The sequence below is a fragment of the Haliotis cracherodii genome, unplaced genomic scaffold (assembly GCF_022045235.1).
Source record: "Haliotis cracherodii isolate W230 unplaced genomic scaffold, xgHalCrac1.p SCAF_4, whole genome shotgun sequence".
NCBI lineage: Eukaryota > Metazoa > Mollusca > Gastropoda > Lepetellida > Haliotidae > Haliotis > Haliotis cracherodii.
The window spans coordinates 4,410,754-4,429,967 of NW_027266297.1; the positions used below are offsets into that span (position 1 = coordinate 4,410,754).

Here is a 19,214-nt window from a genome sequence, read left to right on the forward strand (position 1 = left end):
TGTATGTAGCCTGAAGATGGGTCACTACTCAACTTCTGGCGTTGAATGTAGCCTAAATATGGGTCACTACTCACCATGTGGCGTTGTATGTAGCCTAAAGATGGATCACTACTCACCATCTGGCGTTGTATGTAGCCTAAAGATGGGCCCCTCTACACCATCTGGCGTTGTATGTAGCCTAAAGATGGGTCACTACTCACCATGTGGCGTTGTATGTAGCCTAAAGATGGGTCACTACTCACCATGTGGCGTTGTATGTAGCCTAAATATGGGCCCCTCTACACCATCTGGCGTTGTATGTAGCCTAAAGATGGGTCACTACTCACCATGTGGCGTTGTATGTAGCCTAAATATGGGTCACTTCTCACCATATGGCGTTGTATGTAGCCTAAAGATGGGCCCCTCTACACCTTCTGGCGTTGAATGTAGCCTAAAGATGGGCCCCTCTACACCATCTGACGTTGTATGTAGCCTAAAGATGGGTCACTACTCACCATGTGGCGTTGTATGTAGCCTAAAGATGGGTCACTACTCACCATGTGGCGTTGTATGTAGCCTAAATATGGGCCCCTCTACACCATCTGACGTTGTATGTAGCCTAAAGATGGCCCCTCTACACCATCTGGCGTTGTATGTAGCCTAAAGATGGGTCACTACTCACCATCTGGCGTTGAATGTAGCCTAAAGATGGGTCACTACTCACCATGTGGCGTTGTATGTAGCCTAAAGATAGGTCACTACTCACCATGTGGCGTTGTATGTAGCCTAAAGATGGGTCACTACTCACCATCTGGCGTTGAATGTAGCCTAAAGATAGGTCACTACTCACCATGTGGCGTTGTATGTAGCCTAAAGATGGGTCACTACTCACCATGTGGCGTTGTATGTAGCCTAAATATGGGCCCCTCTACACCATCTGGCGTTGTATGTAGCCTAAAGATGGGTCACTACTCACCATGTGGCGTTGTATGTAGCCTAAATATGGGTCACTACTCACCATGTGGCGTTGTATGTAGCCTAAAGATGGGTCACTACTCACCATGTGGCGTTGTATGTAGCCTGAAGATGGGTCACTACTCACCATGTGGCGTTGTATGTAGCCTAAAGATGGGTCACTACTCACCATCTGGCGTTGTATGTAGCCTAAAGATGGGTCACTACTCACCATGTGGCGTTGTATGTAGCCTAAAGATGGGTCACTACTCACCATGTGGCGTTGTATGTAGCCTAAAGATCGGCCCCTCTACACCTTCTGGCGTTGTATGTAGCCTGAAGATGGGTCACTACTCACCATCTGGCGTTGAATGTAGCCTAAAGATGGGTCACTACTCACCATGTGGCGTTGTATGTAGCCTAAAGATGGGCCCCTCTACACCATCTGGCGTTGTATGTAGCCTAACGATGGGTCACTACTCACCATCTGGCGTTGTATGTAGCCTGAAGATGGGTCACTACTCACCATCTGGCGTTGAATGTAGCCTAAAGATGGGTCACTACTCACCATGTGGCGTTGTATGTAGCCTAAAGATGGGTCACTACTCACCATGTGGCGTTGTATGTAGCCTAAAGATGGGCCCCTCTACACCTTCTGGCGTTGAATGTAGCCTAAAGATGGGCCCCTCTACACCATCTGACGTTGTATGTAGCCTAAATATGGGTCACTACTCACCATGTGGCGTTGTATGTAGCCTAAAGATGGGTCACTACTCACCATGTGGCGTTGTATGTAGCCTAAATATGGGCCCCTCTACACCATCTGGCGTTGTATGTAGCCTAAAGATGGCCCCTCTACACCTTCTGGCGTTGTATGTAGCCTAAATATGGGTCACTACTCACCATCTGGCGTTGAATGTAGCCTAAATATGGGTCACTACTCACCATGTGGCGTTGTATGTAGCCTAAAGATGAGTCACTACTCACCATGTGGCGTTGTATGTAGCCTAAAGATGGGCCCCTCTCCACCATCTGGCGTTGTATGTAGCCTAAAGATGGGTCACTACTCACCATCTGGCGTTGTATGTAGCCTGAAGATGGGTCACTACTCACCATCTGGCGTTGAATGTAGCCTAAATATGGGTCACTACTCACCATCTGGCGTTGTATGTAGCCTAAAGATGGGCCCCTTCATCCGACGGCTGGATAAGTAACGCGAGGCACGTGCAGCTTCATACGTGCGGTTTTGACCCCATGTCTTACTTTTGAACTGAGACTCACGGGTAGGCTCAGTTATCAAGAGGTATCAAGTTGTGGCGTATACTGCGACTAACTGAAGCGAACCTGATGACTTCTCCAAACTAGCCGATATCGACAACCATTACGAAACACCAAAAAAAAACCAACAAAAAAACTTTCATAATTTTGTTTGTGAAAAGAAAGGTTTTAATCCCCACATTGCACGTGTTTTGAAAATTCTTAACAAAAACGTATACGTATACCCCCTGTGCAGAAACAAAAAACTACTTTGGGGAGTGGATAGTTTTATATTCATATTAGATTTCATCACATGGACACAGACTACAACGGAGGCAATGAACAAAAATGCTATCAAATGATGACAAAAGAATTCGTCTGATTCGCCTTGAATAAAAGTTAACTGTATATGTCCCTGTGACGCCAGGGGATTAACGAAGACTAACAGAGGTATAAGTGTCAGGTGCTGAGATCGTTTACCGCTAGTGACCGGGTTGTTATTCAGCCTTGGGACCAACAATGTTTACAGGTCTTTACAGTGCTGTCACTCCCTTCAGAGTAAATGACATACACCCTTTGCACTCAAAAGAACCCACTCGTCCGACGGTAGATGAGCAGATGGTGGAAACATGAACATATACAATAAAAGAGTTTCAATTAAAGGAAGAAGTTGGAAAGGTACAGTTTTAAGCCTTGTAAACGTTGTGTAAATGTAAAACAAATTACGTCAAGCAATCTCTCTCTCTCTCGTGACAAGAAAGCCCAAAGAACTGATCAATTTGTTGTTGCCCGATAGACATACACCATCAACCATCTCTACCCGACTATGCTTGTCGTAAAAGGCGACTTACGGGATCGGGTGGTCAGACTCGCTGACTTGGTTGATGCATCTCATCGATCCCAACTGCGTGGATCGATGCTCCTGATATTATCACTGGATTGACTGATCCATATTCGATTATTTACAGACCGCCGTCTTATAGCTGGAATATTGCTGAGTGCGGCGTTAAACAACCAACCAACCAACCGGGCCTTTACGGGTCTGGAATACTAGTAGTTATTCTGACCCGGATCCCCACTGGGGTGACTATAAGGAAAACTCGATGTATTCCCAGATGACCAAGAATACAAACCAGGGCGAATGTTGTTTAACGAATACGGATAAGAACCAGTTCGACATGTGTTGCCATCATTGGCAAGATGAAGAGCAAGTAAATGTTGTTGCAGCTGATGAGACCGTTGAAGACTGGACTTGACACAGTTGAAAGTTTCACCATCTTCTCATTTTGCAAACAGGACAATGGACAGGTGTTCTGCCCATGGAAGGAATGAGAGTATGGATCACACGGGGTAATGTTAGCCTACTCGGTCTCTATTGCAGGTTCAAGCTGTTGTTGTGACTGTTGTTCAGGATGACGCTGTCGCACACGGCAATACAGCTCATCCCATAGATGTTCAAGCGACTTAGAGGGCAACGGGCGCATCTGTACGTTGTAAACCTGTTTAAGTGATTTGTTACCCGTGATGAATGTGATACATCATGGTGGTGAAAGATGGCGTTATCATGGTTCATAATACGAACAACGTGAGGCTGTACAATCGTAAAGACGAACCAGGTGAGTGCAATCCGTATGTGAGTTTCCCGCCCACATTATTATGCTGCCACCGACAAATGTGCCGACCTCCCAAAGTGTAAGTGGTGTAACGTTCACGGGGAACCAAACAGTTTTCCCTCGCTTCTATGGCAATAGTGTGTGTGTGTGAGTGGGGTGTGTGTGTGTGTGTGTGTAAAAGAGATACTGGAGATGGTGCTGTGGGACACATCAGTTACCATGGCTACAGCCGCCGATTGTCATTCTTCCTGCAATCGTTGTGCTTCAGTTAGTGGTGTGATAACGAACTTTTATAGGCACGTGCATCAACTGGTGGTTACTTTTCTGTAAATTTACGTTTGGGTTATTTCATTGTTTGGGGTTTTGATGATTTCAACAATGGCATTAGTATAGCATAGGTTGCTGGGAACATATTCTATCCCGAATCCCATGGTTGTTTTGCTGGCATGTTTAAGGCCTGAAGCAAGCACTGAGTGTTTTTTTCTAAAAGGTATATTTCCAAGTGCGTCATACGACTGTTTGTTTGATCAAGGTTACAACATTCAAGGCCTCAGTAAAGCCTTCAAAAAGTTTTATCGTAGACATGAGGACATTTCCAAATTTGACGTGTCAGTGACAAAAATGATGTCCGATGCAATTCCCTATTTTGACTTGTACACGTTTTTTTCAGTTGAACAATTGACTTGCCTTTGCATGTGTTTGTGATGGGTGTCACCGGTTGGGCAGTTTACGTGAACACCTGGTTTCATCACTATTTGATAGTGACTCATAAACGCGTGCTCTTGATAGTCGGAATCATACTATGGACTGTTTAATGCAGAGATTTCAATTGGATATGGAAAGTGTTTTGTTGCTTTTTTTACAGATAAACTTAACAGAAACACATTGGTCATGTTTTATTATCTTTGTGTGAAATATATTGATTTCATTCAATTCAAAAGACTAAGCAAAGCAGGTATAATATACTTGAAACTTGGACTTGACCCAAACATTACAAATGTTATCAAAACATCACTAGGCTGAAGGGGCGGTCGGGTAGCCTTGTGGCTAAAGCGTTCGCTCTTCACGCCGAAGACCCGGGTTCGATTCCCGACATGGGTACAATGTGTGAAGCCTACTTCTGGTGTCCCCCACCGTTATATTACTGGAATATTGCTAAATGCGGCGTAAAACCATACTCACTCACTCAATAACTCACTACTAGGCTGAAAATAGTCCCGAAAACACTGCAACCTTAGGTCCAAAACACAAATGTGATCACCATCAAATAACAATCTTGTTTGTTTCAGTTTTAGCCACCATCAAACAAAGGTGGGTACTTTCTTTTGCATGGCAGTGTAGTATATATTTAGTCACGTTACCATGCCAGTTAAAGCAGCTCATGTAGAGCTCTGGTTCCTCAAATAGAATCGAAATGATCTGACAAACATGATGCCCACACTTGCAGTAGCACTGCGGAATACAGGAGAATATACTTGTACATAAACACCACCAACAGTCGACATAAAACACAGGATAAATTTGACAACAACAAAGAAAGCCAGACATTTTTAATATTTTGTTTTACAGATGTCATGGGAAAATATTAGAAATATTAGAAATGTTGCTCTTCAAGTCTTATCTGAATAACAATATGTAACCATATAATTCATGAACGGGGTCTTAGTGAGCGAGTGAGTGAGTATGGTTTTATGCCGCTTTTAGCAATATTCCAGCAATATCATGGTGGGTAACACCAGAAATGGGTTTCTCAGATTGTATTCATGTGAAGAATTGAAACCGGGTCTTCAGCATGATGAACAAACACTGTAACCACCAGGCTACGAATTGGGCCTGAACAGATTCAGCCTCCATCACCTTATGGATGGAGCAACAAAAGACGTTAAAAAATAGTACTTGTTGTTACCCTGCCTGGCGCTTGGCATTAAAGGATATAACAAGGACTGGTCGGCTCCACATCAGAATACTATGAATGGGGTATCCATGTTAAGCTGTGGCAGTTAATATACTGATGGGGAAAAATAAGGTAACAAATAGCAACAGAACAGAAGAATATTTATGTCATCAATAGTTGGCATATACCACTCAAAAGAAGTTAAAGAACACCCCTGTTTTTTTCCTATGTCTATCGTTATCTGTCAGGGCTGGTGGGGGGATTGCGACACACATCCTTCCAATGGTGGGTGTTCCTTACCTTGTTTTGAGTAGTATACATGCAGGAAGACAACAGCGTTACATGTTAACGCTGGTAACAGTGAAGTCATTATGAAATTATATCATGCTATATTTTGGTGTAATGCATGATTTTTTTTCTGTTCTGGCTGTACAAACGAAACACACTTCACATGTCAAATACTGAAATACACAACAATACCACATCGCCTTCACTTATATACATATCTATCTTTAACATGCATTACATCTTTGAGATTCTGAAATTGCCATGAAGAACGAGACAGGCAGTGACAGACACACTGCCATGGTGAAACATGCGGCATGGGTGAGAAATGTGCGAGTCATGCATGAGACATGCAGTGAGACACATGGTGAGACATGCATTGAGACACGCGTTGAGACCAGGGGTCCGGAAAATTTAAAATCCCAATCGGACATTTACATTTATGCCACGCCCCCTTCAAACAGCGTGTTTTAGTACGACTTTTTACACACAAATTACAAGTTGTTACGTATTCATAATATGATGAATTATGAATTGTTTCAATTTAAATTGTTTAAATCACCGGACAATTAATAACAAATAATATCATTTTAGATATATATGGAAAACATTCGTTTGTTTCTGTTATAATAACGATCTGTCAACGTTGTGAACGGTCTAATTAATATTCATGAGTCTGCTAGAGTGTACGCGTTGTAACATTTGGATCGAGACTATTATCCCATATTTGGTTATCACGTGACCTCACGGGAAAAGTTTGTTTTTTTAAACTAAAGATTATTTAAAACAAGACAGATAATATAATCCTAAATCCTAAACTATCGTTGATAGCAGTAGTTATTTGAATACTTTTTCATCTGCACTTAATTATTGACCATAAAATTTTTTGTTATCGATCGTCACAGAAAGCAAAATGGCGGTCAATCAAGATTCAATATACGACTAGCTACTGAAAACAATAAAATCTGCAAATCCTCGTTGTATGTCAACCAAGTGAAAGTCGTTAGCCACGACTTACAAAATGATCATTCAGACTTTGAGGGTTTGGCAGATCCGCTCGACTGATCTGCATCGGTCGACTGGCTGTCGTCACGCTTTCGCTTCTTGACTGAGGTTACGTATCGTAGCATTGTGAGGATAATGAGGTACATCGATGATGCAAGGTATTTATGTACAGTTGTAAATACATTTTACTCAAATTAACAAGATGTTCTCAGTAATAAATCCTCGATTAATCAGTGTCAACTCAGTTTATTGCCTATTACAGTGATTGACCGATTGGACTATCATTCTAGGTACGATGTATTTACAGCAATCAAAACAAACAAAGCTTGTCAGTGTAGATAATCTTCATTGTGTTACAACTGCAGACAGAAATTGCTCAGTCCTAACTGTTGATCATGTCCGGTCAAAATTTAAGAATGTCCGGACAATACTTTTTAAAATGTCCGGACAGAAAAATTTAAATGTCCGGTAAGCAATATTTTAGACCGGACATTTGAGATTCCCAATCGGACATGTCCGGCGCATATGACGGTTTCCGGACCCCTGGTTGAGACACAGTGAGACACGGGGTGAGACACAGTGAGACATGCGTTGAGACACAGTGAGACACGCGTTGAGACACAGTGAGACACCCGTTGAGACACGCGTTAAGACACAGTGAGACATGCATTGAGACATGCAGTGAGACAAGCAGGGGAGTTGCTATGACAAGATCAAATTAACCTAGTCCTCATTCCTCAAAGTGATCTTAGGAAAAAGAATATTGTATGTCAATTCATTTAACAAAAATCGAGGCGCTTAAAGAAATTCACCTGCAATACTCCTTGCTGCACATCTCAAACTTAAGGAGATGCTGCATATCTCAAACCGAAGGAGATGCTGCATATCTTAAATTTACAGAGATCTCAAACCTACAGTGCTGCTAGTCTCAAACTGACAAATCTCATTAAAATCAGATCTAAGTTCTCACTGTCGCTTAAAAAAAATCTGAGGACATCCCATTACGGATCACGTCAGAACGACCTTTCGCAAACTTTGACCAACCTTTGACAACCAACAGCCAATTAGAAAGCAGCTTTCTGAAGCTTTACGGCACTCGTTTCTATCAATACACTTTCAATTTTAACCCATTCAACGTTTTTTATTCAAATACATAGGAGGGCCTGCATGTTAGCTCGACAACCATGGCCAGTTACTTCAGTACAGAGTACAGCTATGACAACAACAATAGCAGCAGCAATGGTAACAGCAGTGATAGCGGAAATGGTAACGATGACGTCAAAGACAATGTTTGCTGCAATTGCAATGGTAACAGCAGTGATAGCGGAAATGGTAACGATGACGTCACAGACAATGTTTGCTGCAATTGCAATGGTAACAGCAGTGATAGCGGAAATGGTAACAACAATGACGTCAGAGACAATGGTAGCTGCAATGGCAATGGTAACAGCAGTGATAGCGGAAGTGGTAATGATGACGTCGCAGGCAATGGTAGCTGCAATGGCAATGGTAAAAGCAGTGATAGCGGAAGTGGTAACGATGACGTCAAAGACAATGGTAGCTGTAATGGCAATGGTAACAGCAGTGATAGCAGAAGTGGTAACGATGACGTCACAGACAATGGTAGCTGCAATGGCAATGGTAACAGCAGTGATAGCGGAAGTGGTAACGATGACGTCAAAGACAATGGTAGCTGCAATGGCAATGGTAACAGCAGTGATAGCGGAAGTGGTAACGATGACGTCAAAGACAATGGTAGCTGCAATGGCAATGGTAACAGCAGTGATAGCGGAAGTGGTAACGATGACGTCACAGACAATGGTAGCTGCAATGGCAATGGTAACAGCAGTGATAGCAGAAGAGGTAACGATGATGTTACAGACATTGGTAGCTGCAATGGTAATGGTAATGGCAACACAGCTGTACGGAATAAGGCCCTGGCAATAAGGCAACCTGACCGAGTGAGTGGTATGGACAAAGCAAATCAACTTTAATCCCTTCTCAAGTTGGTTTCAACTGCATCCTCATCTGTGGTGATATGTGTGCTGTCTTCATGGTAAATGTATGATGCTTGGTGATTGCATCTCCAAAGAGGTCTCAAATGTGTTGATGGTGGTCCGAGGTCTGTCTCAGTGTGTTGATGGTGGTCCGAGGTCTGTCTCAATGTGTTAATGGTTGTCCGAGGTCTGTCTCAATGTGTTGATGGTGGTCCGAGGTCTGTCTCAATGTGTCAATGGTGGTCCGAGGTCTGTCTCAATGTGTTGATGGTGGTCCGAGGTCTGTCTTAATGTGTTGATGGTGGTCCGAGGTCTATCTCAGTGTGTCAATGGTGGTCCGAGGTCTGTCTCAATGTGTTGATGGTGGTCCGAGGTCTGTCTCAATGTGTTGATGGTGGTCCGAGGTCTGTCTCACTGTGTTTAAGGTGGTCCGAGGTCTGTCTCAATGTGTTGATGGTGATCCGATGTTAGCATTTCCCCAGGACAAGGGCCAGCAAAGACATGCGGACATACATGCCGTTCTCAGCCTGGCGGAAATAAGCGGCACGGGGATCCGAGTCAAAGCTGGAGCTACAACACAGAATGGTAATTACGTATGAGTAAGTGAGAGGGTGGCTGGGTGATTGATTGAGTGAGTGAGCGAGTGAGTGAGTGGGTGGGTGATTGATTGAGTGATTGAGTGAGGTTGGTGGGTGGGTGATTGAGTGAGTAAGTGAGAAGGTGGGTGAGTGAGTGAGTGGGAGGTAGGCTGAGTGAGTGAGTGAGTGAGTGAGAAGGTGGGTGGGTGAGTGAGTGAGTGAGTGAGAAGGTGGGTGGGTGGGTGAATGAGTGAATGAGTGAGTGAGTGAGTGCTTTGCAGACCATTGTGACGTCATTGGTTACCATGACGTCACAATCAAATGACATCACTAATGGCTCTGCTACTGAAGCTGTTAGCAGTACTTTTTACACTTAAGACACTGCTTATTACTTTCTACAAACTGAAAAATTGGAAGAATGATGTTGGATGATAAATAAAATCTCACCCTCATGTCTTTTGATATCAAATATATCAACAGTCATTGATAAAAGTGGAAAAAAATCCTCGGCAAGCCTCGGAGATTTCCCACTTTTTTCAACTCATGTTGATATATTTGATATCAAAGGACACTCGGGTGAGATTCTCTATATGTTCAGCAAGTATCATGGCAGCCTGTAAATACGTGAGTCTGGCCCAGGAAAACAAGACTAATGCCCCACACAGGAAAACATTTAGTGTAAACCAAGACTAACACCCCACACAGATAAACAAAGCTAGGAGCAATACATCCCCCTGCGTTCATGACAAGACAAGACCTCCAACCTCTTTGCTGTGAGTGGACTAATCCGGTCATAATTTACAGTGTCTTGACAAACCACATGCCTACTGCATATACCCAGCTTAACAATGGCAGAAACAGCAGAAAGATTAACAAGAACACAAGTTTAAATGAGATCGGACTAACGAGAACAAGATTCAGAGACAGCACTGCTCGGATCAGGTGACAGATTCAGCTGATAGGTATTATGGTTTCAGAGATGGTCTATGTATATTAACAGATGAACTGAGGACAAATGTTAAATGAAAGAAAATGTGTCATAACATAAATCTTTGGTTAAGGTGAACTGAAAGTGGAAAATATTAAACCATAACTAAATATACAACTTAAAATAAGTTAAAGACCCCCCAATATTTTTATACTACTATAATTGACCTGTCATGGCACAACAATGAGAAAGCATATTGCCACGACAGATGAACTGCAGCACCTTTAATAAATTGGGTGGTCTTCACCTTTTTAATAAGTAAATGTAGCTATATAAATTTTGGTTTATCACTCATAACATTTATCCGCCAAATAGCATCTAACATCTATATATCCTCTCTGTGGCATACACGTATCAATATACAGATTCCGTACTTCTGACCCCAGGCAGGATGAGCGAACCCACTTTCCCAGGGTCGTAAGTGCAGCATTATGATATCTGAGCCAGAAATACATTTATGAAATAATTTGCAATTTAATTGATTATAGTACTCTTGTGCATTAATAACAGCAATAACGCAATGGTGGAGTGGAGGTATTGACATGGCTACACCCAGGGCATTGGGTACATGCTGCTGACAGTGTGGTGCATTTCCAGTCTCAATACCAGCATACTGGAGAGACTGTCAGTATCATTTCATATACCACCAAAAAGAAGTTAAGGACCGCCCGATTCTTTCATATGACTATAGTTCATCTGTCATAAATGTATTTCTGGGTGTTGCCAGTGTCATGGTGTTAGTACAGGACCTGTAACCCTGTGTGACCATTACTAGGTGTTCCAGGCGTCATCGTGTTAGTGCAGCACCTGTAACCCTGTGTGACCATTACTAGGTGTTCCTGGTGTCATCGTGTTAGTACAGCACCTGTAACCCTGTGTGACCATTACTAGGTGTTCCCGGTGTCATTGTGTTAGTACAGCACCTGTAACCCTGTGTGACCATTACTAGGTGTTCCTGGTGTCATCGTGTTAGTGCAGCACCTGTAACCCTGTGTGACCATTACTAGGTGTTCCTGGTGTCATCGTGTTAGTGCAGCACCTGTAACCCTGTGTGACCATTACTAGGTGTTCCTAGTGTCATGGTGTTAGTACAGCACCTGTTACCCTGTGTGACCATTACTAGGTGTTCCTGGTGTCATGGTGTTAGTACAGCACCTGTAACCCTGTGTGACCATTACTTGGTGTTCCCAGTGTCATGGTGTTAGTACAGCACCTGTAACCCTGTGTGACCATTACTAGGTGTTCCTGGTGTCATGGTGTTAGTACAGCACCTGTAACCCTGTGTGACCATTACTTGGTGTTCCCAGTGTCATGGTGTTAGTACAGCACCTGTAACCCTGTGTGACCATTACTAGGTGTTCCTGGTGTCATGGTGTTAGTACAGCACCTGTAACCCTGTGTGACCATTACTGGGTGTTCCTGGTGTCATGGTGTTAGTACATCACCTGTAACCCTGTGTGACCATTACTAGGTGTTCCTGGTGTCATCGTGTTAGTACAGCACCTGTAACCCTGTGTGACCATTACTAGGTGTTCCTGGTGTCATGGTGTTAGTACATCACCTGTAACCCTGTGTGACCATTACTAGGTGTTCCTAGTGTCATCGAGTTAGTGCAGCACCTGTAACCCTGTGTGACCATTACTAGGTGTTCCTGGTGTCATCGTGTTAGTACAGCACCTGTAACCCTGTGTGACCATTACTAGGTGTTCCTGGTGTCATCGTGTTAGTGCAGCACCTGTAACCCTGTGTGACCATTACTAGGTGTTCCTGGTGTCATCGTGTTAGTGCAGCACCTGTAACCCTGTGTGACCATTACTAGGTGTTCCTGGTGTCATGGTGTTAGTACAGCACCTGTAACCCCGTGTGACCATTACTAGGTGTTTCTAGTGTCATCGTCTTCTGTGTCACATAAGCACTTTGATGTAAATACAGTTAAAAGTTTGATTGTTTCTTATCACCCCTTGACGTACCTGATCTCGAACACACGAGGGAGGGGATGCATCACAACCATCTTCTTCTTGGCCTTCGTCATCACTTCAGGAGTCACAATGAATTGACCACATGCCTGAAACACAACCAACATCAAGGTAGTTCAGTCTGAATCCTAAACACATTCTAGTAATCCTCAGTCTGAATCCCAAACACACTCAAGTAATTCTCAGCCTGAATCCTAAACACGTTATAGTAATTCTCAGTTTGAATCCTAAACACGTTCTAGTAATTCTCAGTTTGAAACCTAAACACGCTCAAGTAATTCTCAGTTTGAATCCTAAATACGTTCTAGTAATTCTCAGTTTGAATCATAAACACATTCTAGTAATTCTCATTTTGAATCCTAAACACGTTCTAGTATTTTTCAGTCTGAATCCTAAACACATTCTAGTAATTCTCAGTCTGAATCCCCAACACACTCAAGTGATTCTCAGTCTGAATCCCAAACACGCTCAAGTAATCCTCAGTCTGAATCCTTAACACAATCTAGTAATTCTCAGTCTGAATCCTAAACACACTCAAGTAATTCTCAGTTTGAATCCCCAGCACACTCAAGTGATTCTCAGTCTGAATCCCAAACACTCGCCTAAGTAATTCTCAGTCTGAATCCCCAACACACTCAAGTAATTCTCAGATTGAATCCCAAACACACTCTAGTAATTCTCAGTCTGAATCCTAAACACGTGCTCAAGTAATTCTCAGTCTGAATCCCAAACACACTCAAGTAATTCTCAGTCTGAATCCCAAACACTCGCCCAAGTAATTCTCAGTCTGAATCCCAAACACACTCAAGTAATTCTCAGTCTGAATCCCAAACACACTCATGTAATTCTCAGTCTGAATCCCAAACACACTCAAGTAATTCTCAGTCTGAATCCCAAACACACTCAAGTAATTCTCAGTCTGAACCCTAAACACACTCAAGTAATTCTCAGTCTGAATCCCAAACACACTCAAGTAATTCTCAGTCTGAATCCCAAACTCACTCAAGTAATTCTCAGTCTGAATCCCAAACTCACTCAAGTAATTCTCAGTCTGAATCCCAAACACGTGCTCAAGTAATTCTCAGTCTGAATCCCAAACTCACTCAAGTAATTCTCAGTCTGAATCCTAAACACACTCAAGTAATTCTCAGTCTGAATCCCAAACACACTCAAGTAATTCTGTCTGAATCCCAAACACACTCAAGTAATTCTCAGTCTGAATCCCAAACTCACACTCTTGTAAATTTTGCCAGAACACCAAACTCACACTCAAGTAGTTAAGTTGCACCCAAACCACGAACTCAAGTTATGGAAAAGGTCCAGAGATCTATGTAGCTCACCTATATGGACATGTTGGTTATAAACATGGAACAAAAATCATATCTTTTAGACTCAAATCAGTTACATCACCGAGATATTGGTTATATCACACACATTAAAGCATCAAGATATTGGTTATATCACACACATTAAAGTATCAAGATATTGGTTATATCACACACATTAAAGCATTAATTGTGAAGGTAAATGAATACAATTTTTTTTAAGTTTTGAGAAATGAAATGGCTACCTTGGATCCACATCAAGGTAAACAATTGGGAGCTGATCACAAGATGAAAGAGCACAAATTACTCTAGTGCCCGTGGTCCCCTGGTATAGCCAAATAGATAGTCTCAACAGCCGATGCTTCAAGCTGGCAACACTAGTTTGATCCTCTGCGAGAAGGTAAACTGCGGTACCCATGAGTACAGTACTCATTCTATTGCAAATTCTCCACGAATTTTCACTTTGTCTTTAGTGAGTGAGTGAGTGAGTGAGCTGGGTTTTACTCTGCTTTGAACAGTATCCCTGTGTATCAACTCAATGTGGTTATCACTCTTGTCAATCACGGGGAAAATCTGTGATTCCCAGCTCATATGATGGGAGGACCATGTGTAATTAAAAGCAGAAATAAAAAGGAATCTATTTAGATCTTGACAATTAATTATAGTGTCCTCAAATCAAAATACAAGTCTTAAAAAAGTTCCCACATTTCACAATATTGGCAAGTCAAGCCAAGACTTAGTCAAGAGGTTATGAGTGCATTCATACAACATTTTCACACAGGTCAGACAGTAAATTAATTGTATGTGAATTATAGTACAAGATCAAGACACATATAACCTTCTTGCGTGACGTTTTTTTCTCTCACACGAATACTAAGCTGAATAAAATGTGACCCAATTTTATTGTGACTGCTTCACACTCAACGTACACATTAGTTACAGTAGAGCTGCCTTTAAGGCCTATTGAGTTCTCTCAACTGGGTGTGCATAGGCAATCTCCTGTACAGTCTATTGATAATGTCTGACAATATCATGGACTCTTACATCAATAGTAACCATCTGGCTATTGATATCAACGGTTTATTTCTCTGTTTACATCGACAGAAAGATTTCAAGATTTCAAAAAGGTTGTACAAAATGTAAGACATTTTCACTCTTAGGGACCAACTATTTGACATTCCGAGTAAGGCTAGGATTGTATAAAAGACAATAATTTGTTCATAAAATATTAAAAAAATAGTTTCATCTCAAGTTTTACACAAATATAATCTTTTTTGTGTGACATCTTGTCCTGAATTCTGTGGGCCACTGTGTCATGATTGCAATCTACTTTTTCCCTTAAGATGCCCGATACCTTTTCTATAGCTATGACAACGTTTCTAGTTTGTGACGTCATATTATATTATGTTCGATGACGTTGCTGACCTCCATTGTGAGCTTTTTTTCTAAATATTTTTTATTAATAAAGTCACGAAAGTGGTTTCTTTAAAATTTAATGTCTTTGCGTATTACAATTAAAGACATTAAAACACAAAACAGTGTCGAATAACAAATTTCTGTACCAGAATTTTTATGTAAAATATGTAAGGTGGGTGTTGGAAAATCCAAAATGGCTGTTACTGATGGTATACGGTCTCCTATTCAGTCAGTAACCATCTTGGATTTATGGGCTCATATGGTGTTAGTAGTTCTGCTTTCTGATTGGTCAATCTCAGATTGAGGCATACAAGGGTAATATGATAAAAGATGCTGTCTGAACACCGGGGGCAGGGGGGGCAGGGGGGGCAAGGGGGGCACGGGGGGACCTTGTCATCTGAGGTGCAACAATTCACTGTGTAGAATTGCACCACTTTGGTGTTATCATATTTTTTGGTTCGTCGACACTATACCTGTGCTTGTGGGTTCAGTAAAGTGAAAACATTGGACATCATTTGGGGCTATTTCCTCATGAAAAGCTGACATGCTCTGATATCACTGAAATACCGAAAAAGTGGCATTAAACCAAACTCACTCACTCACTCTTGCACTAGTCTTGAAAAATAGGTATGAAATGCACACACTGGAAACGATCTTGCAGCCGTTGACTCTTTATTCAAAAGATCAGAAATTATTGACAGAGTATATCGGGATTGTAGTCAAATGGGCTGATATAATTCTTTTTGTTTACCTTGGGGCAACAGTTGAAATATGACCAACAAATGAGAACCATCACCCAGCCCCGCTGAAACCACACAGACAGACCTGTGTTCTGTACTGATGTCATTCTATGTGCATGAATGAAAACAAACTTTACTACAGTCGAACCTTGTGTCAAACTCATGGGGACCTTGAAAAAAGATGGCATTCATAGGTGGATCCAGAGGGGGGGGTGGGGGGGTGGGAGGGTCCACCCCCCCCACCCCCTTAAATAGAAACTGTAGTATGTTGCTAGACTAACATATAGTCTCTGAAATGAACATATCGTACATAAAAAACAGTTGTTCAGTTATCTTAATAAAAATATAATAAAAAGGAGCCCAGTGACTCTCTTCATTTTGCCAAACATTATAGACTTGCATGACCTGTATTTGATATATATTTGTATCAGGGTCTGTAAGACAGACTAGTATGTTGCAGGCCGTAATTATTATCTGAGAGTAGATTTGATATTTTGGACCCCTCCCTTTTCAAAATGCTGGATCCGGCCTTGGAATTATCTGGGGCTCAGGACGACCATCAAAGTGAATTTCCCCCAAACATTGCGTTATGAAGGACCATGTAATCAGGACATCTTTGGTCTCATACTACGTTTAAGCATTGATAACCATACTGCAACAAATAATAAAATATAGATCTGAGTATAAATGGTGATGAAAATAGTAGAAATTCTCAGGGACTGGAAAGTGTGTTCAAGACAACCGGGAATTCCACCCATCCAAGGTCGACCTTACAACACAACAACACAATGAGGTCGACCTTACTTTCCATCTTTTCCAACAAGTCTACATCTAAACATCCTTTCACACTCAATAACACAGTGGCAACCTCAAGTTGTCAGCTTGAAGTAAAAAAAATGTACATGTAAACAAGAATTTATTCCTTTTTTAACAATTTTATATTCCACACAACAGTTTTCTATGATCTTTACTCTTCTAATATTCCATCACTGTCCACATGCCTATTTCAGCAGGAAGGTCCCCCAACAATACTCCTGTTGTGCACGGATCTAATTTGACACCCCTCTAATCTTCACTGCCTTTATGTATAAGCCCCGCCCCCCTGATGTGTGGGTGCATCAGCTGTGACTGACACACATCACACAACATCGACTTTCTCTCATGACTGAGAATCAACACATACAAAGTCACCTTCGCTACAACCACGATTACCTTATTTGATCTAGAATTCAGACAAAGAATGTTCACAAGTATCTTGCTACTTGATCTCTGCCTCTGAACAAAATAAAACTGATTTCCTTAAGTAGATGTGTGGTTTTTTGCCATTAAAAGTTGTTACTGAATGACTTTCTTAAAGAATATATTTACTCTTTTCAGATGAACGAGTTTCATCTTGTATGAATGCAACGACTCACAGCTGATCGTAACTGACACCTGAGATAGATATATATAAGGTGAAGGTCACTGAGAAACTGCAGTGTCATCAGCTAAAGAGAAACCAGTTTGCATTAATTTGGTGACTGAGTTTTACTATGTGAAATGTATACAACCTGTTTGCATAACCTGGCTCAACAGGTGAGCCTCCTTTCGATTAAATTGATGTCACTGGTTCATAAAAATATCTACTTCTTCAATGGTGGAAGTGGGTGTGAGAGTATTACTCGTACACTGGTTCTGCAATAACAAGGGGGTGATGCACTAGGATATGACATCGTTACGATTGTGGGTTCGAAAGCCAGACTGTTTCTAGGTTTGTAAGAATCACCCCTTGCACATGGGTTTCACCAAAGTGGTAAATGTGTAGGACACACATCACTTCGGGCTTTCCTCCCACGTACAGCTGAAATTCGGTACATAAACCAAATATTGATAAAAGGATATAAAACTCCACTCACTCACTCACTGCAGCCAAACACTGAGGTAGTCCAAGGATTAAGAAAATGTAAAACCTTGAGTGAGCTTTTCTTGGCTAGTGGTTTTACATTTTCAACCAAAACATTGGAGATGTGTTGTAACTAATGTATTAATCGACAAAATACTGAAAAGTAGTATTGAAAAAATAATAATATAGCTTGTGAAAAGAATTTGCCGTGTTACATGAATGCATTGAATGAGTGAGTGAGTATGGTTTTACGCCGCTTTGAGCAATATTCCAATAATATCACGGCGCGGAGAACACCAGAAATGGGCTTCACACATTTGTACCCATGTCGGGAATAGAGCCCGGGTCTTCGGCTTGACGAGCAAACGCTTCAACCACTAGGCTACCTGACTGCACCCCATGAAACGCTGAAGCTTCATGGAACAATCTGTCAAAACGGTCGTGTACAATATGCGTGTGCTTTCAACCACTCGAGCATAATGAAAGCAAGCACATGACATTCATTCATGCATACAGAGGCTTTCAGGTAGCCTAGTGGTTAAAGCGTTCCCTCATCATGATGAAGATCTGGGTTTGATTCCCAACATGGGTACAATGTGTGTGGCCCATTGTGTCCCCGCCATGATATTGCTGGAAAAGGGCTAAAAGCGGCGTAAAACCCTGATTTCTCAAGTCCAACTTAAGTCTATATATTTACTTAGTCTACATTTTCACTTAAGTCTCAGTTTTTACAATCCTGATGTAAATCAGGAAAATTGATTTCTCGAAATAAACTGAGGGGACAATCTTGTTTAGATGGGTAGGTTACTTCAGTTTTAGGTCAGTCATAAAATCGTGCCGATGAATAGGACAGACACCGGTGGGAGAAACAAAAAAGGCATGTTAAGGATGACGGACAAAATGCTCTCAAGTTCATGACATCCGAAAAGTTGTTTATGCGCTTCCGTTTCCATGTGGAGATCATTGTATTTGTTATTTCCCTCGTTTTCGTGAAGCTTGAACGGTTCTCAAGCACAGAAGCAGCCCCTGCGATGTTTAAACACAGGTTCTTGCAGCCCTGCAATTCTAGCTACAGGGTTATTTTATTCTCTAATCGCAGAACGTACACGTCTATTTTTACTTCATAAGTGTTTCGGTCCGTCAGAGCAGTATCCCTTTTTGTCTGATTGAAAATCTCCGATATTTTGTACGAATGCCAAGTAAACATGTTCCTAACAAGACCAAAAAATGTTTTTCTAAATCGCTCATGAGTGTGTTTGATTGTGAATGATCTTCAGCTCGCGACAATTTCAGTGTTGTTAGTTTCGATGTCCGCTAAATAGGGG

The 19,214-nt window shown here is 41.8% G+C and overlaps 2 protein-coding genes across 2 annotated transcripts in view; one reads left to right on the forward strand and one right to left on the reverse strand.

Moving 5' to 3' along the window:
- The first annotated feature begins 8,171 nt into the window (after positions 1-8,171).
- Positions 8,172-8,981, forward strand: LOC139478400 (uncharacterized). The gene has a single exon (XM_071260844.1). It carries the CDS (start codon positions 8,172-8,174, stop codon positions 8,979-8,981), a length of 810 nt encoding a protein of 269 aa, XP_071116945.1.
- Positions 8,401-19,214, reverse strand: part of LOC139480512 (multifunctional protein CAD-like) — an 86,665-nt gene continuing 75,851 nt past the window's right edge. Inside the window, exons 46-47 of the mRNA XM_071263605.1 lie at positions 12,521-12,615; positions 8,401-9,554 (exon numbers count right to left, since the gene is read on the reverse strand). Of these exons, the coding sequence (XP_071119706.1) occupies positions 9,452-9,554; positions 12,521-12,615 (198 nt within the window). The 3' untranslated portion in view covers positions 8,401-9,451. The remainder of the gene's footprint in view (positions 9,555-12,520; positions 12,616-19,214) is intronic.

What these genes read in the sequence shown, in the direction of transcription:
- LOC139478400 (XM_071260844.1), top strand. Translation starts at nt 8,172, where the DNA reads ATGGCCAGTTACTTCAGTACAGAGTACAGCTATGACAACAACAATAGC.